The 24,389-nt window shown below is 45.6% G+C and overlaps 1 protein-coding gene across 7 annotated transcripts in view; it reads right to left on the bottom strand.

Moving 5' to 3' along the window:
• Nucleotides 1-5,136: 5,136 nt before the first annotated feature.
• Nucleotides 5,137-24,389, bottom strand: part of Cadm1 (cell adhesion molecule 1) — a 322,090-nt gene continuing 302,837 nt past the window's right edge. For 4 of the 7 annotated variants that reach the window (XM_021171381.3, XM_029481673.2, XM_021171384.2 and 1 more), the window contains 2 exons: nt 10,208-10,339; nt 5,137-8,239 (listed from right to left, as the gene is read on the bottom strand). In XM_021171381.3, the coding sequence (XP_021027040.1) occupies nt 8,121-8,239; nt 10,208-10,339 (251 nt within the window). In that variant the 3' untranslated portion in view covers nt 5,137-8,120. Of the gene's footprint in view, nt 8,240-10,207; nt 10,340-21,544; nt 21,599-24,389 lie in introns of all 7 variants that reach the window. The other 3 variants (XM_021171380.3, XM_021171382.3, XM_085844613.1) reach the window with 1 other exon arrangement.

Here is a 24,389-nt window from a genome sequence, read left to right as displayed (position 1 = left end):
TGCCTGGGCAAACACATGGTCAGCACTTGCAAGGAACCAGGCTCTCGCAAAAAGACAAACGAATACTTCTGCCTTTTGCCTGCCTGGCACAACAAAGGAGAGTGATTTTTGCCATCAGCATTCTCCCTATCGTGGAATCATTGCACAATTTAGTATGATTAATGGTTTCCATTTAGGAGGAGCTGAGAATAAAACAGTGGGGAGTGGTGGCACCGAGCAGGGGATGCTTGCTACCACAATGAGAGAGAGGAAAAGGGAGAGAGATAGGCTGGTGCCCGCTGGTCTGGTCGCACCCATCTACCTTCACTTCCAGGCACAGTAGGGGACCCATGGCTTTTGACCTGAATTTGCATCAACAGTCTGGAAGCTGCAAGTCTGGGGTCTTGTCCTTCTTGCAGCTTTCCCAATATATTTTTTAAAAATTTTAATTATTTTTTTGCAAGTATTTTCCCAGTATTTGAAGCCTCTCCCTTTTGGGCTGCCCAAGGGGACGTCCATCCCAGAGACTTCTAACTAAGGGCTGCCTGAGAGTTGGCAAGGTGATGGGGTTGCATAGCCGAAGGGAGCAGAGATAACTATGCCTTCTTGGCATTCCTGATTGGCCACATGGGTAAGGAAGGATTCCACCCCTATGCTGAGAGGGCACTGATAGTCGCCTTCTGTCTCTGGGGCACCCAGGCTGGTGAGGTGAGTCTCAGCTCACCTCGGCTGGCTTTCCTGGGACTTCTTTTCCACATCGCAGCGTCTTTTCTGTCCATGTGTGGAGATACTGTTTCTTCTCTCAGGTGGCTGCGGGCGAGTGCTGAGACAAAGGGCTCCAGAGGCAGAGACTTGCGGGTGTGGATAGAAACCAACCAGGAAAACAGAATTCAAGAGGGCCTGCTCCTTTCTGAGCATGAGGCTTTGTAACTGAGGCCAGAAAGGGGGAGAACTGGTGATCTTGGCTGGGTCTAACGCGAATCCAGACCCTTCTCGAGGCTTTGGTGTCTCTGCAAGGAAATCTATTATTTTCCATAAACTGTCTTAAGTGTCTCCCGGCTGCATTTCTGGCTGTGTTAAGGATCAAGCCATCAAGAACAGCTGTGAGCAGCAGCAATGGGCTTTGGCAGCGAAGCAGGAGCAAAAAACCCAAGTAGGACATTTCAGTTGACAGTAATGGCATTTCCCCTTCCTTGTCCAAACGATAAAAGATTCATGCTCCTAACTGCGACACTATAGCTGCCCCCATCACTTTATTCTGGGAGAGGAGGTTAGAGAAAACAGGCCTAGAGAGAGGGAGAGAAAGAGAGAGAGAGAGAGATGGATAGCATTTCGTCACTAGCTAACAGAGACTGATTAGTGTAGAAGACCCCCATCCATAGCAATACTTTTTAATCAGGACTGCTGTGTCTGGGCAAACAGCTCTTGTGGATTAGCTAGACTGGAGCCTGCCAGCATCCGTTGCAAGTTTAAGGGATGAAATACACAACTACAGAGAAAACAAACCGAAAAGAGTAATAAAGTCACACATTTCAATATCCAGCAACCATTAAGGGATTTAAATATTTGCTTGCTATTAAAGGCTTGCATTAGACTCTTCCAACACCAGCTCTGGAAGACTGAAATATCAATTACGGATCAATTTTCCCCCTAAGTAAACACTAATGCAGGATAAACAGTATTAGAAGATGCAATCGTAACATTGCTGACTTCAGGATGGACTTCCTGCTGGTAACAGCAAGTTTAAGCCTGGTGATTAATTAACCTGAGAAGATAGCACTTAAGGAAGATTTAAGGCAGGCATGTCTGAAATATGAGCGTGAGCCAGAATATGTATGGAGGACAGCCGGAGAGGTCTTGGCCCACGGTGTGGGTTGCTTTGCTCCTCCGTAGTGGTCCTGACTCCCCAACCCAATACTTTAAAGGATTAGGAGGGAGCAAAGGCAGGATGTGTGTGTGTGTGTGTGCACACGCACGCAAGCGCGTACGTGCATTGAGTGTGCGCAGAGAAAAGGCAGTGGTCTTGAAATTAATTCTATCCGCATTTAGATAACCAAGACTTGTAGTTCTCACACTGGCCACCAGGGGATTTACATGAAAAGCAAAAACAAAACTCCTAAGCAAACAAACAAGCAAACAAAACATCACCCTTAAAAGAAAGCATGCCGTTTCCTATTATGCAAAAGAGCCTGGATGCTGATATCAGTAAGACTCGAAAGCATTAGATGTTCAGGTCTGGACTTTGGGGTGCTCTTATCTTGGTGCCCATACCCTCCTTCATAACCAGGTAAGGTGGTGTGGGGCTCCAGCACCCCACAGCTTCTACTAGAGGTATACTTTAGCATTTCTATATGAGGAGAAATAAGGCAGGGCATACTCTGAATTTTTCTAACCTGTGGAACTTCACTCTGAAGGGCCCTGGTGATACATGCTAATATTACCTTACAGCCATTACCAAAAAGATCATCCTCCCCCAAAGGAGGACCACGTATACCAGTGCTAGCAGGTCTCAGGGTCAGGTGGACCAAGGATGCTAAACTTGGTGTGCACAGGCACACGTCTTCAAGGCCTCACAACGAGCTACCTAGTTAGGGATGGGCCTGCCTAGTCAAAGCTTGAAATAGAGACTGAAACTACAAAGTTGGGCTAGGCAACCAGCACTTGACTGCTGGCCCTTTAAGCCCTGCTACTTGCTAAGAAGTCACTATACACCCTCTGTCAGAGTGGCTGTGAGCCTGTCTGGACAATAGTGAAGAACCTCTGGGGTCAGGTCATTTCAGCTTCGTTTTGGAGTTGTTTTTTTTTTTTTTCCCCCTGAACTATCTGTGAGAGTATGGAAGTTACTGAAGGAATATGACTTTATGATTAAATACTTGTGGTAGCCTGGCAAACAGGTGCATTAGGAATCTGAGGCCACATTTTATAACACAACAGAAATGTCTTACTTAAGGAGGGTCTTGTGATGACTGTATGACTGCTTTAAGGGTCTGGATGACAGACTCAGAGGAACAGCTCTCTATAGAGCAAGTCCATGGTATAAGAGTAACAATGCAACTAGATAGGGGACAGTAAAAGATTGCACCAATTAACACCTGGATATCACCTTGGGGTTCTAGTTGATGTATTTGGAGAACACAATCAGGCCAAACATTTTCGAGAGTCTTCTAGAGGAAGCAAGGACTATATTTTTTGTGTTATACTAAGAGGGACCTGGGAAACATGTCAACTGTGTAGTGGCTTGAGGCTCTTTCTCATTTGCATGCCCTACTGTGCTTCAAGAGCCAAGCTACCACCCAGTATTTGCCTCAGTTCGATGACCAGCAGGGTCGCTGCTCTGTGGGCTGAGGTTGAACCTGGAACCTCATGGTATAGGCAAGGAGATGGGTAAGGACATCGCACATACAGCATGCCATGTGGCTCAGTGTAACTACAAATAAGTATATTGATGAACCATGATGAGGAAGTCCTTAAATAGTCTATGCAAAAATTCATAAAGGCATGAAGAGTCCACACAGACAGTTTTCTCCAAGGAGTGGCCAGTTCTTATAGCCACAGGCAACCTTGTCCTTCTAAATCAACATTACAGTAGAATGAACATGTAATGAGTGCTCACTTCCTATCTGCGCCTATACTGCCTAAGCACCAGTTTCTTATCGTTCTGGTGTGCTGAAGATGGAACTCAAGACCTCATGCTTGCTTTGCCGCTGAGCTCAACTCCCAGCCCAGGACTGTGTATCTATCTATTCTCTGTCCTCTAATGATCTCTGAGGTTATAACGAATCATCTTGCCTCACCCAACAAAACAAGCCAGAGGGTAACATGCCAGAGGCTTCACAGCTAGTAAAGGTGGGACAGTTATCTAAATCCAAGATGGGTCTACTTTGGCTCTCAAGTGCTATCCTAAATTGCCCTTGTCCTATAGAGATATGGTAGATCATCTTCCCTGTTTATCTTTGCTCTCTGGCAAAAGCGGGACAAGCTAATGGATTCCCTAAGTTCTGCCTAGACTATGAGGATGAGCGCGTCACTCCTCACATGGCTACCTGCTGCCTGGGTGCACTGCCCTCTGCACCTAACTCACTTTTCTTCTCTAATGTCCTTGGAAACCTGACCAGGCTCCTGCCTCTTCCACTGAGCAGACCTGGCAGTTTCTGCCTACTCCCCTTCCCCAAGAAATACCTACTGGTTTGTATTATTGCCCGGGGTGTGGCAATTATAACCGAGGTCACTTCACTGAGGTAACTGGTACCTTAGTCTCTTGTGGCCACTTACAGATGTCGGTGTCCCCCACAGCCCCAATTTAGTGACTGCATAACTGATTCTGTTGGTGATGTTTTGCTCGAGAGACAGACCAGAAACCAGACCATGATGTAAAAACCCCAAATGAGATGCCCGGCCTTTGTCTTTCTTGGGGCTTACCTTGTCTCTCCCTGCCACACCTTCCTGGTTACCTGACAGACAGAGGGGGGACTCAGCGAGAGCTGGGTGAACGGTGAGAAAGGGCACTTAGGGGTGGCCAGGTTTGTGCTCGTGGACAACAAGTGTGGTCATTGCTAACTTCGCCTGCAAGGCAAGGATGGTGATTCCATGCTGCTGGCTCTCCAAGTCCACCCGGGCCTGAAGTCTCCAAGACCTAAACGGTAAGTGAGAACAATCCGTAGGCAGCCGACCCAGCAGCGCACCTCTTCATTTTGTGAAAGGAGAGAATTTTAAAAGGAAGAAGGAAGTATGAATTGTTAAGACACGGACTCCCAAAGAAAAAGGCGGGTGGAGCAGGCAAAACAGGGAAGTGAGTGGGTGGTGGGTGGAGGCAGGGAGGGTGGTGGTGGACATATCCACAGGAGGCGCGTTCCCCGGCAACTATGCTTCGCACACCTGCACAAAGCACCTCGCCCACTGCAGGCAACTCTGTCCAGCCGAACACCGGATTCTCCTGTCTACTGTGAGGGTGGAAGAGGATAGGACAAGGGTGAGAAGGAGAAAGAGAGATAGAGAGATAGAGAGATAGAGATAGGTAGATAGAGAGAGAGAGAGACCCAGCTCGTAGCCACTTCCTAGCCACCATTGCCAGCGCTCTGGGCCCGACACAAGGTCCTAGGAGAGGAAGCTGGGACCAGAGGCCGTGTGTTTTAAGAATCCAGAAAGAGATTTAAAGGATCACTTGTAACATTAATTTTTTTATTAAGAAGACAGATATTTTATAGTACTTCTTTTTTTTTCTTTTTTCTTTTTGTAAAAATGGTATACATGAACCGATACAAAATGCGAATGGGAACACACGGATGTGGAGTTTCTTACACTGTAACATGGTCCTTGTACACCTTAGAAACAGAACTGGCCTAGAGGGAAAAACAAGACGTCATCGTGACTAAAGAACAAGCTTATTTGGCATCAATTATACATCCTTCATTATTTTATACTCCTTTAAAAAAACACACACAAAAAAAAAAAACCCCAAGTTTGTTCTTTCTTCACTCTAAAAAAGTGATCAACCTGTACAAAGTAATACTCAACAACACATTTCAAACAGTGCACTGTATACTTAAGAAAAATACATAAACCAATATACAACTAAAATCCATAATTTCCTGTTTTTGCTTTGTTTTATTATTATTATTATTTATTATTATTATTATTATTTTTCCAATGTGTGGGGCCTACACTTTGCAATCTACCTGAGACGGAAAAACACCAATCGAAACACAGGAACCTGAGACATGTCAACATTGTAAGCCATAAAGTTACATCAGAACACTGCACTACTGTACACTTGTCAAAACAGAAAGATGGGCGGTCCCGAAAATGAGATGCCAATTCTGTGAACAATGGTAGTTTTTTTTGTTTGTTTGTTTGTTTTTTTGTTTTTTTTTTATATTTTTTTTATATTTTTTTTTCTAAAAAGAACAGCTGAAAAACCCTTTCAAGGACATGCTAACTGGTTGTCACCCTTTGATATGGTCACTATGGTCAGGATGGGTGCTAAGGGCTCGGAATAGATGCACATTATAAAATTTTTGAAAAAGGGATGTTCCTTGTGGCTTTTTGTCTTGGTTAAGTGCCTAGGGGCAGGAGAGGGGTTAACAAAACACTGCTCCGTAATGAATTTTCCTTTACAAACCAGTCCGTTCCCAAAAGGCCCCCATATTGCAGTGGTTCTATCAGAAGTTAAAATAAAGACAAGAAAAAGAAATACGCTTTCAAAGAACAGAGTCGACACTTTTTTCCCCTTAAATAAATCAGCGTAAGTTTTCCACATAATGTAACAATAGTAAAAATGCACCTTGCAAAATCCAAAAGTACTGACTGAAAATGTTATATATAATATATATTTATATATTTATATATATAGATAGATCTATCTTTCCTGATGCCATCTTTCCAGAGGGGCTGTTTTGGAGTCTGGAGCTCACCGACACGTGTGGTAAGAGTTTAGGTTCTGTCCTTCAGAACTACTGCTAGATGACCTCAGCACTTCTGCAAACCCCCACTTAGCTTTAGAGAATGCAAAGGGTTCCTTCGCTCCTCTATCTTCCCCCCAGGCTCCGGCATAAGATATGTTCACGGAAACTTATTTTAGTAGCTATGCTCTCTGGCTGCCATCATTCGAGATGAGGAGTTTTTGGCAGATGGTTCTTAAGGCTGAGGAAAGAAGCCAGGCCTAGTGCACGAAAGACAGAAACACTCACGTTTTGAGTTTTGATTAAGTAACTGGAAATCCCTCTATGCCACTTTCCCACCTCGACTCTGGGCTCTGACCTTTCCAGAACGATACTGGCCCTTCTTTTGTACCTCCTGCCTTTGTCAAGCCAAATCTGAAGGAATGAGAGAGGAGTTGGGGGTGGGAGCTGGGAATCCCAGCAGGACAAGTGTCCCAGCAGGACGGTGTCTGTAACATACAGTACACACAGGACACAGCCCACTGCCGTCCTTAATGAGAACAAAGGAAAACAAAAACAAAGCCAAACAACCCAGAACCAAAACCAAAGTGGGGGTAAAAAAAACCTAAACAAAGCCTGTCCCCTCCAGTCAGTCACACGGCACACGGACTTGCTCTCTCCTGCATTAGTGAGCAGTAAGGCCAATTGGGAAAGGTGGATGGAATTGTTGAGAGTAGAAATAATCAGAGCAGAACTGTCGTACCCCCTCCCTGCTTCCCCTCCTGTGACATCTCAAATTTGTCCACTTACATAAAACAGACAGACCTCACATGTCGGGTCTGTTTAGGGCAACGAGGAAGGAGGAGACCTTTCCACTCCAAAATCTTTCTGCACAGCGTGGGGTAATCTATACTGAGCCGCCTACAGATAAAGAATTCACGACAGATTCAATCTCATTGCGACACACCTCACTTGCAGATAACCCTGTACAGTAATGAAGATCCACAGCAGACGACAGCGTCTGGGTCACAGTCTACGTTTCTAGTCTTCGCTGCTCTACATATTTAAGACATGGGCAGCAGCAAAGAGTTTTCAGTGTTTTCTTTTTTTTTTTTTCTTTTTTTTTCTTTTTTTTTCTTCACCCAAATCTTTACGACAACAGAGAAGGATGCATCATGGAGACACTAAATTCTGAACTATGAAATCTAAATTGTGCTGGTTTTCCTTTTATGAAACTGAATTTGGAACAGAAAGCAGTCACCGTTAACACAAATAAAAGAAACTGGCAACAGGGAGAAAGTCTTAGGAATTCCAGCAGGTCAATTCCAAAAAATGGGAGGTTTGGGAGGGGAAAAAAACAAATTTGATTTTGGGAAAAATAAATGGGCAAGAGGGAAGAAACACAACAAACGAATGAAAAACAAGGCACAGAATTTTCTGCAATCTACCAAAACCAAATCCAAGGACCCAAGTTTGACTTGGTAGGAAGAAATATAAATGAAAACAAAAACCCAAAACCCAAACCAAATTAAAACCAGATTAAAAAGAGGTGTCAAACAGCAGAGTGTACTTTCAAAGAACATTCTTTGTTTTTGTTTGTACATTGCAAATCCCAAGCCTTCCCAGTCTCGCATCTCTCCACCCACTCATAAAAAAACAAAACAAAACAAAAAACCACACGAGCTTCTCGCAAGTTCCAGTATCACTGTCTCTTTATCATCTAAACAGGCCAGTTGGACACCTCATTGGAACAAAAAGGCTGATCTAGATGAAGTACTCTTTCTTTTCTTCGGAGTTGTTCTGTCCTCCTTCTGCATTGATTATAGCTGTGTCTGCGTCTGCTGCGTCATCGGCTCCTTTGGCTTCATGAGTGAAGTATGTACCTGAAAGATGAAGGGGTAAAGCACTGTGACTCTCTGGTGGCCTCTGTGAGAAGTGGTACAGAGATGGCAAGTTGCTTTATGGCCATCATCAGCCGAAGTGGTGTGCAGGCAGCAGAGGGGGGAAAAAACAATAGGAAGAAGAGAGCAGGGTGGGTGAGACAGATGGGAATCCCGGGCTCCAAAGGTAACCACTCCAACTGAGCCGCTGCGATGTAATTCAGCAAACGAGACATTAGAGCAGTGATCATGACCAGAGAAGAAGGCGTGAGTGGGGCTAAAATGCAGAAAGCTGGAGAGCTGCTGACTACCGAATTAACAGTGAACACCAAAGACCGATGACAAGAAATGTTCGCACATGGTTAAAGACCAAAGCAAGGAAGAGCAATTAGCCAATAAATGAATTAGGGCCCCAAAGATGCTTCTACTGCCATCTTGAATCAGTTACTCCAACCATAGTCTCCTGGCTTCATGAATTGCTACTGGCTACCCACAGGGGAGACTGTGATGCGCTGGGTAAGGGCTGTTTTCCCTGTGCCTTCCGTTTCAGAGAGGGGCTACAGACAGAGGAGGTGATCTGACATTTTAAGGGCTGCAGTGGAGGCTTGGGCTCTGTCTTCATGAGCAAGGGATTCTTTCTCACCACCTGACTGGAGCCTGGACCCCGATTCATGGATTTGCTAATTGTCACAGCCACTTTATAATGACAATAGACAGAACATTAACCAAGTTGGTGACATTTCTATCACCAAATCCCAAACGTTTACATGGAGAGAGACAAGACTTCACCTTGGAGTAGCAGGCAGGTAGAGCTCAAACTGCCTGGGGAAATCTGATCATCCACTTACCAGTATGTTCTGACTTAAAAAAAAGCCTAAGACATTTTGCGGAACTCTCAGATCTTAAAGTGATAAGCTGAGCAAGCAGGTGGTCAACTGTTCCCTTGCTATGTCCTCTCTTGCAGAGAGAGCTTGCACGTGCATCCCCTTCCCCTGATCCTCCACAGATGCTGTGCACACTCTGCTCCACTCTCTGGCTTTACCAAGCTAAGCACTGAAAGGCAGAGGTTCTGACCCACACAGCTCCAGGGCTCCCCAACTGTTCTGTGCTTCAGACAGACACTTCTGGATCCTAAAGGCTTTTGTTAAGTACCCTGGACCTCCACTGCTGGGCTCCAGGGACCTTCCCCAAACCCAAGTAACAATCAAGCTGTATGCAAGCATTTACACCTCCCTCCCCCTCTGTCCCAAAGCTCAGTGCACAATGCTTGAGAAAAACAACTGAGAAAGACAAGGGCCGACAAAGAAAAGAAAGACTAAATTACCAGGAGGGGAGAAGAGGCCCAGAGCAGCATGAGGCAGAGAGGAAGAGCATCGGCAAAGATGATTGCCCATCCAGTCTGCACAGTTGGTAAGTGTGATGATTAATGGCAATTTAAATCAATTGCCCCGATAATTTAAAAAATACATATTTATGTGGCTTTTAAGGCAAAGGATTAAAAAAAAAAAAAAAACCAACAAAGCCCAGGCATATCACATCGAGAGGGAAATATTCTGGCTCTGGGGACCAGCTTACTCAGAGTTCAGGGGCAGCAAATGGGTCCTCCTGTCTCCTGGGAAGCGAGCAGGCTGTGGCTATGCTTGCCATGCATACACAACCTTCCAGGGCTCAGGCTCCTTGTCATGCCAGCCCTGACCTTACCATTTTGACTCTACTCCCAAATGTAGACTGGAGAACCGCAGACTTACACCGCTTTGTATTCAGAGGGAATCGAAATCCTCCCGCAGAGTCCTCAGCAGCCGTGGCTAAGGTTTCTCCATCCGCCCCAATCCCCTTCTCTCTGATTTAGAAACCATATAGGCTGTGCCGTCCTTTACACCAAACTGCCTACTATAATGCCAGCAGTGAAGCCCCCCCAGAGCCAGGGCTGTGGTGACATGTTGCTCCAGCCTGCCAGAGCACCCCGCTTACCTTTATGTCTGGCAAAATAGCGGCCCAGAATGATGAGCAAGCATAGCATGGCAAACACCACCACGGCTACGACGCCACCAATCACTGCGTGGTCCACTGCCCCAATGGTCCCCTCTTCACCTGCTCGAGAATCTGTTGAAATTAGAAGAGGAACAGGGATGTAGAAGGGACGACAAGACACCAAGGGCCCCAGGGACACTGCCTCCAGGGTCAGAAGATCATCTTCCTTTTTTTTAATGGAGGAGTCAGAGAGAACAAACCAGACGGATCAAGTTACGCGGAGGGAACAGCCTGACCTGACCAGTCCAGAATTGATCTGTTCTCCCCCACAAGGCCATTTCATTAGAGGCAGCACAGGAGTGCTACTGCATGGGGAGGGGGGGGGCTTAGGAGGCTGTCGGGGGTGGGGGTGGGGGAGGGAAGGTGCTGGATTCTGACTGTTCGCACCTATTCTTAGTGCCCACTGTACACATCCTGGGGCTTCTGGCTCCTAATAATTAAGGAGGGTGGCCTAACTATTTATGGACACCACGGAGGGAACCCTCGGGCTATGGAACTGGGGGCAGGGGAGGGAACGATAGAGGTCCCACAGCTCACTTCCTCAGAAGAACTCACAAAGGGAAGGAAGCAAGGCAGGCTTGTGAAGACTAGAGGCATATAATATGCCAGCCACACTTACAAGGTGTGAGGAAGGAGAGAGCCTTGATTTAAGATCTAAAAACCTAATTAAAAAAAAAAGGAAAAAAAAAAAGAAAAAGAGAAAACTGTATGGTGGAAAGGAATGCTTGCCCCTCACCACAGACAGTTTTGATGTTATTTAACCCCTCAAAATGTAATTAGTTTTCTCTTATAAGCCTCACTCCCTCAGGGTGTCCCCTTTGGCTCTTTGGCTGGGGAACAACTTCAGAATGAACCCAGAATGAGCTATGGTGATGCAGGATGGAAGCATGGCAGGGTAAACAACTGTAATTTAGGAATGTGGTGGCTACATCACCTTTTGCTGAAATCCTAATGGCACCTGAGATTTATAACATAGTAAGAAACAATTATTCTCCCGTTGATTAATACATTAACATTTTGGAGTGGAAGCTAAACCATTGTCTTTTTTTTTTTTCTTTTTATTGAGTCAAGTACGACACCTCCATTAAAATGATTTACTGGCTGTACCTTACAATTTAAGCACAGCAGCAACAGAAACGGTAAAAATCTTTTAACTTTACATGATTTGTGAAGTCATATGTGAAGGATTTACCATTTAAATCTTTCAGTACATGAAGCACATGGCCTATAAATCTGCCCCCCTTGTAGTTGCTGGATGCCTAAGAGAAATGCGTTTCACCGGGAAGACCGAGAGTGCAAATTCAAGTCAATTTCTAAGAAAGATTTATCTCTGTCTCTCTCCAAAGAACAGAGCAAATCTCTGAAGCCTCCACCTCTAATAATATTTGAAGTTTATCGATCAAGTGTACAGATCCGTGACAGCTAAAGGTAATGGTACTCTTCTGAGCCGAAACCTGATACAACGCTTTCAGCGGGAGCGCAGGGCTCACACTTTCTATCGATATTTCCAATTCTGCTTGGAGACTAAACACGGAAGGATGTGGCAAAATAACTCGTGACCGTGGCTTCTATGGAAAGTGCTTTAATTAAAGAGCTTCAATTAAAACGTGGAGTATTTAAAGTGTTCCATGGAGTTAGCTTTGGAAGGACTACGGAATAACTCAAACCTCAAACCCCAACAGAAATGCCAAGTCAGAGGCAGCAGCAGGTCGCCCGGACAACAGGATGATGGGAGTTTAATTGGAGGATGGAGATGGGTTGGAGGCAGAGTGCTGCAGCCAATTAGTCTACTCCGTGATGTGCAAGCCTCTTCAGCAACGTGTCTAATAAGCTCCGCTTGAGATGTGGTCGTGAGGAATCTCTTTTCTGTCTCAGCCCAAGTGTTGCTGACTGCAGCCAATGCAGCCTCTACTGTCCTCAAAGTCCTTTCCATGGAGCAGAAGGTGATCATGGAAACGTTTTGCCTTTTAAGAAACAGCCCATTGTTGGGAAGTACCGTGTGTGTGTGAGCACATTAATTTCTGTTCTTGTTCAGGGACAAAACACTGGCCTCAAATAACGTTAACAGAGGGCTTGCTTTGGTTCCCATTTTGAAGACAGACTCCATCATGACAGGGAGGGAAGGTGGTAGGGCTGAGTGGGGCAGCTGGTCACACGGCACCCCCAGTCAGGAAGCAGGAAGCAGACACTGGTCCTTGGCTTGCTTTTTTTCTTTCTATTGGTCTGGAGTCTGGTCCATGGAACGGAGCCACCCCACATTTAGGATTGGGCCTTTCTTTTCAGTTAAATCTTTCTGGAGATACCATCAAAGATACATCCTTGAGTGTGTTTCCATGGTGATCCTAAAACCAGTCAAGCTGCTGACGGAGAGGCATCACAGGGTGGTACTGGGTCCCAGTGCCTGCTGGAGGATCATTATATCGTGGAGACACAGCCCACCACAAAACCACCTAAATGTTCTCACAGGGACTGAGCAATAGCAAAGCCTGCCAGCCGTGTTTCCCGTGTGGGAATGAAATCGACTCATCTTCAGTCGCTTCAAACCGATTGAAGTTTGACTGTATTTTAACAAACTCTGAGTGTCTTAGACTTGGGACAGTGATAGAGAAGAGGGAAAACAGCTACACGAGGCAAGGGAGAGGGGGAGGAGCCATGTAAGAGGACATGAGGGTACATGGACGTCTCTAGAAGCTGTTTAAGACAGTCCCCAGCCACCGGAGGCAGGCAATTCCTGTTCACTATTAAAAGACCAATTTCTCCATCTCCAGAGAGACGTGGTGGTATGTTTGAGCTTTGGGGAAGGGTAGGAATATGGAAGGACTGTGAACCTTCTCAAAACAAGGGTAAAAACTATTATCTGTGGGATTCCTTACCTCCCTCCTCATCTGACCTGTGCTCTCCAAATGTGCTCAGTCTAGCTATTTCCCCCTGCACACAGTCCACACTAGATACCTGTTCGACTTCTCTTCCCTACCCTCAAGGACACACAAACACTTTTGAGATACTTATTTATAAGTGTAATCTTTCTATATTCACTTTGATCAGAAAGTTTACCACCGCCAGTTCATCATCAAGACACTTTTCCTACCTTCCATTATAGCAGATGGACACAGAGGGTAACTGATGTTTAATTTACAGGGAACACTGCTGGTTATGAGCTCCGCGCCGCCTCTTCCCACCTCTCCTCCTCCCCACTCCCACCCCTGGCTGACCATGGGAGGTAGTAATAGAGCCGTGACTGTTCCTAAGTGCCTGTCATGGTCTGGCTTCCCCTGGGGAGAGCAGTTGTTTCTCACTGTCTCTTCTATTTCTTCTTGTGGGATGGGAGGAGATTCCAATGGTGCCGTGGATTGGTCCAAAGTGGAAGGGGTGATGCTGGTCACTTGCTACCGGGTGAGCACCACCCATACCTGCTGCTGGCACCTTGCTGGTTACAGAGAGCAGCAGCATGCGATGCTAGAGGGATGCACTTGGCTGACAGGTGATGGATTGAAACAGGAGATGGTGGGAAGATCCCTGGTAAAGTCTGCCAGCCTCCATCTCACCTGTCCTGATCACAAGGTGAGAATTAAGGTTGGGTCCTGAGAATTACTAGGTGGGAAGGCCATGGGCGTCCGTCCCCATCAGTGGAAGTTCTTGTTCCTCAGAGGAAGTCCATGCATCCATGTGGGTCCTGTGCCCTTTGCTGTTTGCGTTGTTGCAGCTTCTCAGGTGAGAAGTGACTGTGGGGGTGTAAGCTCTTATAAAGGAGCCTAACTTCAGGCAAAGGGAAACCTCTGGGGCTTGTGCAATCTTGCTTTCTTGCTTCCTAAGCAGATACGATTCTTCCTCATATATAGTCGCCAGTGTTAGCACGTTTCTATTTTGGGATAAAGGTGTGTCCTTGTTGTCCTGGAGAGGAATGTCAAATACATGCGTGGTACGTGCATATACAAAGACAGTCACTCTCGCTTCGGTTAACCACGGTCTGTGTGTAGTGAACTCCACACACACATTCAGATAACGAGTGAGGTGGATGCAAGTCTAAACTGCACAACACCGAACACTGAGCGAGACAAGTTGTTGTGGTACAACTTCTGGTTTGCCTGTTCTGTCCCGTCCCATCCTGCACCACTTGTGTAGTTCTAAGGGTGACAGATACATCATGAGTTACTTATAACTGTGAGTTAGCTTTTCTTCTGGTAAGAAGCTGAAACAACGTGGTTGCAGGTGAGGTTTCTAAGTTGCTTCCAGAATGTCAAGTTGGCAACAAGATGAGACAAAAACAAAACAAAACAAAACAAAACAAAACAAAAAGCTCCGCCATCGCTTCAACCACCCTGGCCTTGACTTTAGTATTTTAGACATCTCAGAATAACAACAAAACAACGAAAAATAAACATAAATCCTTTCATCAAAATCCCAGGGATGTCCCAACCTGCTCAGCTTTCTGCAGCTCTGCGGTTGACCGGACCCAAAGGCAATGTGAATGGGGATAACTCCGAAGGCCAGACTGGACTTCCAGGTCCTCCCTACCCCTTCATCTCTCACTTTTTCTCCTTGCCTTCACTCCTTAAACACTTACCAAAGTGGAGCACTCCTTCAACACAGCACTCCCCAGCCCCTGCTGCCTGTGTGGAGGATCAGGCGTCTGCGAAAGGGGCAGGTTTCTATGGCTACCTTACCACCTGGCAGGAGATGTGGCACACGAACTGCCAGGAGAATGCCATGATCGTGGATCTGGCATAAGCCTTGCTGGCTGTGCTGCCAAAGCAGGGATGGATGGGTTACCAGGGAATGGCTAGGATGTTCTTGACAAGCTCCTGGCAAGGAAGGACTGGCAGAGGGACTCACGGAGCAGAGCCCTCATGGCAACCTCATAATCTAAAGGATACTTACTGAGCCCCTGCTTTGGAGAAGGTGGAGTGTAAGCATGCAGTGTCAGGCATCACGGCCAAAGCTGCACTGCTGTACCTTCACATCTCAGGCTTCCTTGGGGCAGGCTAGATACTGCTCTAGCACCCACTGATCTGTTCTTTTCAGTCTCATTTAAAGTGGGGCACTTCTAAGCCTCCCTCAACCCCCCGGGGGCCTCTCCTGCCCAGGGGTGACTGGAGCCTGAGCTGAGGCTGACATTTTGCAACAGTTCTGTCGCTTGGTGCAGCGGAGGTCTCTCTGGACAAGTCGGTTTAATTAAAAACTCTTAGAATTGGTGTTTATGATGGAAATGCTGCCTCTGGCTTCCTAGAGCTGGATGGATTAGTCTATCTCAGAAAAGGCTTAATGACTGTGATGTCACTTGCTACTTCTTGCTAAGGATGAGGGAGGGGAGGCTGGTGGTCCACATCCCAAAGCTAAAGCAAAAATGTAAAACAAAGCAAAACCTCAAATCACACACACACACACACACACACACACACACACACACACACACACAGCGCTTATCTGAAAGGTAAAGCTACCTATTCTCATCACCTATGGTAGCTCTCACCTAAGGCAACCGAGCTAAGCTTGCACTTTAAAAGCACAGCTTTATTACTGGAGGGGAACACACTGAATGGCAAGCGCTGACAAAACGCCACGTTGTTTGCTAATCCTAATATGTTATTCTTCTCTTAAGATTTGCTTTTCTCAGCACCAATTCAATTATAGATGCTACAAATCCTTCTGACATTTAATTCCCTCTTGTCAGAGAGTAGTAAATGTATACAGTACATGCAGAGCTTTCCCATTAAGATGTTAATATATATTGGAGCACACTAGCCTTTATGCAGCATAACCTTCCCTTTCCATCTTCTCAGAGAAGGGAAGGCAAGGCATCAACGGAGGCAAGAAAATCATGAAGATTCCCATACAGCATGCCAGGCGGCCAGCATCAGCCATCAGCTGCGTTCCATTCTAGCAATGGCATGCGGCTATTCTGACATTTAGAGGGGCTGTGCGAGGCCACTACAAAGAAAACCCGAGGTTGTCCTCAGTGTGTACCCTGGATCTCAGCAGAGGCTCACTTAAATGACAACTGTGCACAGACACTGACTGTGACCAGGACTCAGTGACCAGGACTCAGGCTCTCCCTGCCTGCCAGTGCCTAGGCACAAGGGATGGGATAGGAGCCCATTTGCCATCAGACCTGGGTCAGAAGCTGAACTTCATTCTATTCTGTATGACTTCAGGCAAGCCAATCGCCTACTCTAAGACACTGGCCCCAATGAGAGTCTGCCAGGGCTGCTGTCAGGGGCTAGAGCAGGCTGTTGGGACTTGATGTCTGCTGAGCATCAGTCTGCGCTATAAAAACCTGAGGAGGAGCTTTTTGGTTCTTATCACGGATCCTAGGCCAATGTTTGTCAACTCTTTAGGAACAAGGGTGACCAAGCTGTCATTTCACTTATACAGAATTGGCATGTGCTGTAGCTGAGGCTTTGCTGGTTTCCATGGGGATTAAGGAAGCACCAGGCCATCGGATGCACGTTATGGTTCAGGTATACCATGTGAGGACTGCAATGTTAACCCTCCACAGCTAAAAGTCAGGACCAGTCTTTGAAAATGTTGGTGTCTCTCCCTTCTCTAGCCATTTGGTTTAGTTAATTTAACCATTAGCAGAAATGGCTTCATGGAGCCGTGCCAATCCCAAGGTGTTTAGCATCTTCAGAGGGACCCTGGACCACTCCTCATCTTGTAACAGGACACTGACAGTGGGATTGCCTTCTCTGTTTTAAGCAAAGGGGAGGCACTGAGGACGACACTGGGGTTTTCCTTATAGGAACCTGGTAAAGAGGACAGAGTGTAACCAGCATTCCCACTAGAATCTGTCTCTATAGATGCTTCGGGGGGCCTCAGGCATTTAGGGGTGTGAGGAGATGGAATCATGAATGTGGTGAAGTCACCCCAAAGCAGTGTCCAACCTGTGGAACTGGAACTCACACTTGGCACTGTGGCCAGCGACTTTGCTGTCTGAAGGAAGCGTTTGGTCTACTTGGCCATGACCACCTTGCTCTCCATGGTTAAAACAGTTGTGTGTTGGATTACGGGAAAGGTCAGTATTAGGAGGAAACCCAAACTTCTGTTGTGGGAAAGTCACTGACCACGGGTTTCCCGAGATCTCTCACAGATCTGATTTACACTAACCTTAAGACCCTTCTGTTTCAGCCCCCAAACACTGATGTTACAGGTATGCACCAGGGAACACAACTTACATTTTCAAGACTGAAGCTTCCCAAGCATTGGTTTATAACGTCATTTAGGGCCACCTCAGGGGGAAATGAATCTCATCATTTAGGGAAGTCTACGGGGCAGCTGCACTGGAAACACCAGAGCAGGGCAGGATGGAGCTTTTCTGAAGGGGAAGGGGCTTCATTTAGTGATTAAAATAGTGTTTCCAGGTCAGTTAGTACCCATGGCTGTGTATCTGATAGGCTGCTCAGAGCCCAGCTTTCCGTTGCATGATCCCTGATGCCCACCCTAACATGGATGAAGAAGGGCCAGGAGGAGTGAGAGACTGCTGAGTAAAGGGAGCTGTGGTGATCTCAGAGGCCGGGAACCCTGAATCGGAGGACCCACGTTTAAACTCTGTCCTTGTAAACTGTGTGGGCCCCTATGGCTGCCTGCTTTCCTCACTTATGATCAACCCTCCCTAACTAACCTGCATGGATTTCTCCGGGATCCCCTGCAGCTGTGGCTCGTCTCATCCACCAGGCCTTCCTGCCCCTGCTCTCTGGCCCCCACCTTCTTCTGTCTCAGCTCTTCATCTCTCACTACTTGGTGTTACTTCTCCATAGTCACAGTCAACTTGGGTAAGCAGTCTGTGTTCCCCAATGGAAAGTTATCATGGGGTGGCAGGACGAGCCTGTGAGATCCAAGGCTGGTCCAATTCCTACTGGGTCTTGTTTACCACTGTGTAGTAGGGGCTAGCCCAGAACCAAGCACATGGTGCTCAAATGCTTTTTGGAATAAAAAATTAGGTGATATATAGGAGGGCTAGGGGCATTGCTTAATGGTAGAGTCTTTCTTTCCTTCTTCTCCTGACATCCAACAGCCTGTTTTCCAAAGCAGGATCACACATCCTGTGGTGCTAACTGAAGAGTTCCTCCAAAATGCAGCGGCTACTGAGTGGCTGTGTGTGTGTGCTTGTATGCACAAATGCGTTCACCTGTGCGGGGATGCACGCACGCACGCATGAGTCCACCATCTACTGCACCCTGCCTGAGACTCCCTGGAGGTGAGGGCTGGGAGGTGAAGCCCAAGCTCCTGTAATTCACCTGGGGACCCAGGAGCTGGGTCACTGGGTTGCTCCCAGCACCTACGCAGGGGTCAGGGGTCATGGAAGTCAGGCGGAAGCCTGCCCCTCCCCGGTGTGTTTCTGTGGCTTGTGAAGGGCATGGAGGAATTTTCCAGATCACTCTCTCATTTTGAGAGTAACAAGAAAGCAGTACTGGAATGCCTTGTCGGTGCCCTGCTTCCACAGCTGAAGACTGATGGGCTGCCCTGCCGCTGCTGAGGGCCATTCTCTGGCACACTATTTACCACCGCACTCCACTGAACAGTTCCCAGAGGCTCCTCCATGCTGCGGGGAGGGAGGCAGTTGGAGACATTTTTGTTAAAGTTTTAAAATAAAGTAGAAGGATAAATATGCTTAAAGCTATTCTATTCCACATGGGTGGTAATAACCACCAGCTGTCACCGAGAAACAGCAGATGTAATTGATAAAACAATTCAAAAGTAGTGTGGATCTATAGATCAATAAAGTTAAGACCCAAAAAGTAAATAAAAGGGTTCAAGAAAGAATCGGATAAGCGCCCCCCCCCAAGTTGGCCAATAATTAAATCAGTGAACTAGGCCCCAAATCTTTTTTTTTTTTTTTCTTTAAATGCAGATTACAAAGGAGGATCAGCCGGGCATTCCGCTTTGCTGGTTGAGGGCGGCATACCATATGCTGCCTATGAAACTGTCATTAACTGAGGCAGGCACCGGGGAATGGGGGTGGGGGCAGGGCAGGGGAAGCTCCGAAAGTGTGAAACATTAATCCCTAATGTGGAAAGGATGGACTCTCTATCCAGTACAGCAGGGAGTGGGTAACATTATTCATTATCACAGTTTAGCATTAAATGGGCAACACCTACTCTAATTTATCGATGGGCTGTTTAAGGCGGGTGTTAACCTGTTTGTCTTGCATTATAATTGAATTCAGTCTGCAGGCTACAGAAATTTGAGAAGTTCATCCTTTCTCAATCAATATGCTCCCCTTCAGTGACCCATTTCAAGACAGCTTCATAAAAAATAATGTATTTTGTTTTAATAAATTTAAACACTATGACAGCTGCTCAATTTTTATTGGTTGTTTTTTCTCCCTTTAGATGTCTCTTCGCTGCCTGGAGAAGCCAAGCTCACAATCAATAGTAATTGATTAATCAGCATCCCCTTTGAACAAAGGTGCTAATCAGTTTTTGATTAGTTCATCAAACCAGATGCAAAGGCAGCCCTGCCCCAGCCTGCCAGTTTATCACTGTTCACCATGACTCCCGGCGAGGGGGGGGGGGGAACTCGGTACGGGAGGGGATGGGGGCGGTGTAATTATTAATTTAACCAAATTATTATGAACACAAATGGTTGTTGGTTTATTGCTCCTGACTCGGGTGATTGATAGAGCAGCAGTGGGGGGCCCATCTAACCAGGGGCAGGCTGAGGCCTGCAATGCCCCTAATTGATGGTGCTGGGAGAAGAGGGACCTGGCTGATTCGTGTTTTCCTAAAGAGGATGAAGTTCTGTTTGCCTGTCTGAGGGATCCTTGCCTGGAATATGTGCCAAAAGAGATCAGGGTCAACCCAGGAGAACTTCATCAGGATTCTTGAAAGATCCAGTTGTGCAGGGTGCACCTGAGGGCTGCTCTGTTTAATGGGGTGTGGGTGCCAGAACAATGCCCACTGTCACCCGGGGAGGGAAGCATTTGTTTATACTTCTGGCGTTGCATTACTGCCAGGTAGGACATACCTACTCTTGTTTTAAAGGAAAGGAAAGTTAGTGTGGTTTTTTGTTTGTTTGTTTATTTTTTGTTTTTTTTTTAATTTTACAACTTCTTTAAATATATCTATCACAAGTAAGAGACAAGGGAATGACATGGCTAATAGGTAGTTTCCTTTCTAAACAACTGATTTACTGAAATTCACGAGTACTTAGAATTTGTCCATTTGTTCAGAAAGTATTAGCTGGCTGCTTATTGCAGGACAGGTGCACAGCAGGGAACAGACCCAGCCTATAGCCTCCTCCTGGAAGCTTCTACTCTGGGAGTCTCCAACAGCTCAGCCCACCCTCACACATGGGACAGAGAAGAAAAGTGAGAGCACCCCTGAGGTCTGAGAGAAGCACAGACTGGAAATAAATCCCATGTGCTCTGAGACATTGGGGCAGGGGGAGGGGAGTACTAGCCGTGTTCAAGATGGCACCTAAAGTACCAGCCATTCAAACCAACTATAGTGAACATTATTTGGGAAAGACTTATATGGAATCCTGCCTTCCTCTGCGCTCCAGGAAGCAACCATATGTGTGCTTTGGTTTCTCCAATGCAATGTCAAGGGGCTTGCTTACTGATTCACTAAGTGACCAATCAGAAGCTGTAGGCAGTTGGCACTGAAGTCTCATGACATCAATGGGAGCTCATATAATTGTTTAGCCCTGACCACTTTAAATCTCCTGCCTCCTCCGGCCTTTTTAGGATCTGCTCTTATTCTGGGTCAGTAACACCTAAATCCTGCAATCAGGCAGGAAACCTCCTTTCGCAAGAGCTCACTATGCTGTGGAAAAGGTCTGAGGTGGATAAAGAGTTTACAGCCCGGTGTCTGACAAAACAACCGCCCACCTGAACCTGCTTCCACCAGCTACTTCCAAGTGCTATAGCATGGCCTTCTCGTCTATTCCACACAAGTCGACAGTCAGTATGACTTTAGATCGTGTCACATAATCCAACATCAACTGCTTTATGATACAACCAAATTTGTCCTGAGCCATTAGATATGTAGGACGGAACACATTATTTCAAGTCATAGAGCAGAGGTGGCCTTGGCGCTCTGCTCTCTACTGTATTTATGGCACAGGCCTTGGTCCGAAACGAGACACACTGTTACCAGAGGAAAGAAAGGTGGGTGAGTGAACAGAGAAGGAGAGTTAGCTCCACGAAGTCATTCTCTTCTTAGTCTCAGGATCCACATTGATTGATTGCTTAGCAAACCAAGTGGTCATTGGGTCACAGTGGACTGAGTCACCCACAGGTTGGACACTGCAGTGCCTTACCTAGTGACTAGCCCTTACCTGAGAGATCCTCACTGTCCAGTTCTTCTGCGGAATTGGGCAACTGAGTAAGGCCTTACAAGTAAAAACAAATCGTTTTTCTTTTCATTCCTCGAGGGACATAAACAAAACACTTAAGAACTGAGGAGGGATTTTGTTTTTGTTGTCTTTTAAAATAAAACATGAGCCAAATCTCTTGCTATCTCTCACTTTTTTTTGGAGAGCTAGAATATATATTAATCCATACGTTCATTTCTTTAATTATGTAATTTTGTTATTGATAGACAATCGAGGCAGAAGGAATCCTCGGCCTCCACTGTTGAAAGCACATGAAACATGAGGGGTGAATGTTTAAAAATCACTCACTCAAAACAGCATGCAGAAAGGAAAAAGCAAAGCCGGAGTGTTAGCTGTGGGCGCTCTGATACAGCTCTCTTGAATATGAATGTATTTAGATGCTACATACTGATGTATGTAAGGTTTATCTTGCATTCCCTTGAAAATTGAAATCCTTTGCCAAGACCGACAAACACAGTACACTATCAATTTAGCACAATCTTAGATCCCATGATTTCAAAATGGTCCATCACCTGCTAAATGCAGATCACAGGTTATGCCTTCATCAGAAAAAGGTGATTTACAACCCTTTTTTTTTTTTTGTAAGAAAAAGAATTTTATAGATCAATGGCATTCTGGAAAAATAAAACCCTCAAAGCTGAAAAAGCAGTTAGGTCAGGAGATAATCAGGTGGGGCTTGAGGTGCCTGTACTCCAGTCAACCCCAGTGCTGGTCTGCTTGGATGGTTCTCCACCAGCTCTGATTTGAATTGAGAGAGGCGAAGAGGAGCCCAGCTAAGCGGAGGGAGGTTCAGCTAGCGATGGCTTCCATGTCCTCATCCTTCTTCCTGCGCTGATCTTTTAAGGAAGCTTATTAAAGCACATGAAATGTTAAGGTGGTCACGGGGCCCTTTGCTTATGGGTTGCTGTTCTCCTTCAATCCGACTTACTGCCCCAGGAACTCAAATTCCCACACTATCTGTCCTATAGTCTTTAGCTGTCATTTTGAAGATGGTGTGGATCTAATTCAGCTGCAAGGTCTTTGGAGAGACACGGATTTCGCTTATTTTTGTATCCTCCCCCTCCCTGGAGCTTGGCCCAAAGTATATTCTCAGTAAGTATTTGCTGAAAGAATGTTTTGAGAGTCATTCTTGGTGAATTACTTACCAGAGCGTTAAGGCAACCAAAACAATGCTCTGAAAATACATTATGGCTGACGGGTTGCCATATATACATGCATATATACATATATCAAATGAGCTAAACAAGTTTATATGAGTGGCCATTAAAACTTGAGAATTCTGAGGTCATTGACACATGAACGTGGAGAGCTGGCTGAGCTCGTGAGGAGGTGGCTCCACCGCCACTCCTAGGGGAGGACAGTTTCCCACATGAACCCTGGATGCCAAATGCTCCCGAGCAGAAGCCAAACCAAAAGTAAAGCCTCCAGAGTTCACAGGTGTTCCCAAGCTATGGAACCAGGTGACTAAAGGGTGCGTGGCAACGTGATAAATTATACAGGCAGCTGAGGAGAAATGCTAGCCTTTTTGTCTTGAAATCTGATTGGCTGAAAGTGTTTCTATTTCTAATTGGCTTTATCCATTGAATAAAGACTGATGAATACAATTATTTGAATAACTGTTATAAATGGGCAACATAAAGTAGTTCTCTGTAGTTAATTATAAATTTGCAGTTCTCAGAAGGCTAATCCCTCACTTCTACGTGGCCCGATGAATATCAAAGTGTTCTACATACGTGCTTGGTGCCCATTGAACCACATTAAACAAGGACGCTTCAAGTAGGCAGCTTTACTGCTGAAGACTTGTTTCCTTGGGGAGGGCACTAGAAAGCTAATTTTAAAAAATAAAGACAAATATGTTTATGAAGTATCATTGATAAGCAAAGTTTTCCATTAAGAAGCGACAGACAGTTGATGTACACCTCATTAGAGCTAAAACTGTCATTTTTAATGGCATAAACTTTAAAATAGACCAAATCATCTGGAATCTCCTGCTTAGATTATGTTCAAGACTGAGAAGCCATTTAGGCCAGTGGCATTACATTTGTTTTTGCAGTTTGATTGTGTGTGTGTGTGCGTGTGCGTGTGTGTTTTAAATGAAATCTACAGCACACTGTCATAGCTGGATACTTTTTGAATAAATGTAATTAGGGGAGTTTGCCCTAGCACTCGAGGGACAGTGAGGAAAACCAAACTTACCCTAGAATTGCTTTGGCTTAGGTATTTTTCTTTCATATTAAAAATTAGACTCCTCTCATTCTCTCAAAGAAAATGACAAAGATGCATTTTATGAAGCAGAGAATATGTCTCAAAAGGAAAACACTGTGACTGAATAGTAAGTGGGAAATTACTTCTTGGTTCTTCTATTCAAAATTTTCTATCATCTATTCACGCTCTTTCTAGTCACTTCTAATTAAAATGCATGCAGTGCATTTCTTTAAACTCCGTTAAACAAATGAAAGTTTACTATTGTTGCATATGGGATATTTTTTGAGCAATTAAGGAAGTCCTAAGGTGCAGATATGATAATTTAATTTATGCACAGTGGCGGTCTCTTCTGCAGAGACTCATGTTTGGTCTTTTCTGGGTTACAGGTGCTGTGGTGCAGCACTGTGTGCTTCTGAAGCTGTGATTTCTTCTTGACATGGCAATTTTAAACCAGAAGAGAAAGACCCCAAATCAGAATCAGTCAGAAATCCTAGCCATTTCCATAAGTGCAAAAATCAAGTATACCTAAAAAGGTTCCTAGGTTCGATTCATCAGGTCATCATGTAAATATTTCACAGAAAAT

This window comes from Mus caroli, unplaced genomic scaffold (genome assembly GCF_978045245.1).
Source record: "Mus caroli unplaced genomic scaffold, Mus_caroli_1 scaffold_11, whole genome shotgun sequence".
Taxonomy (NCBI): domain Eukaryota; kingdom Metazoa; phylum Chordata; class Mammalia; order Rodentia; family Muridae; genus Mus; species Mus caroli.
Note: the sequence above shows the minus strand (reverse complement) of the source record. Positions and strands in the feature narration are given on the sequence as shown.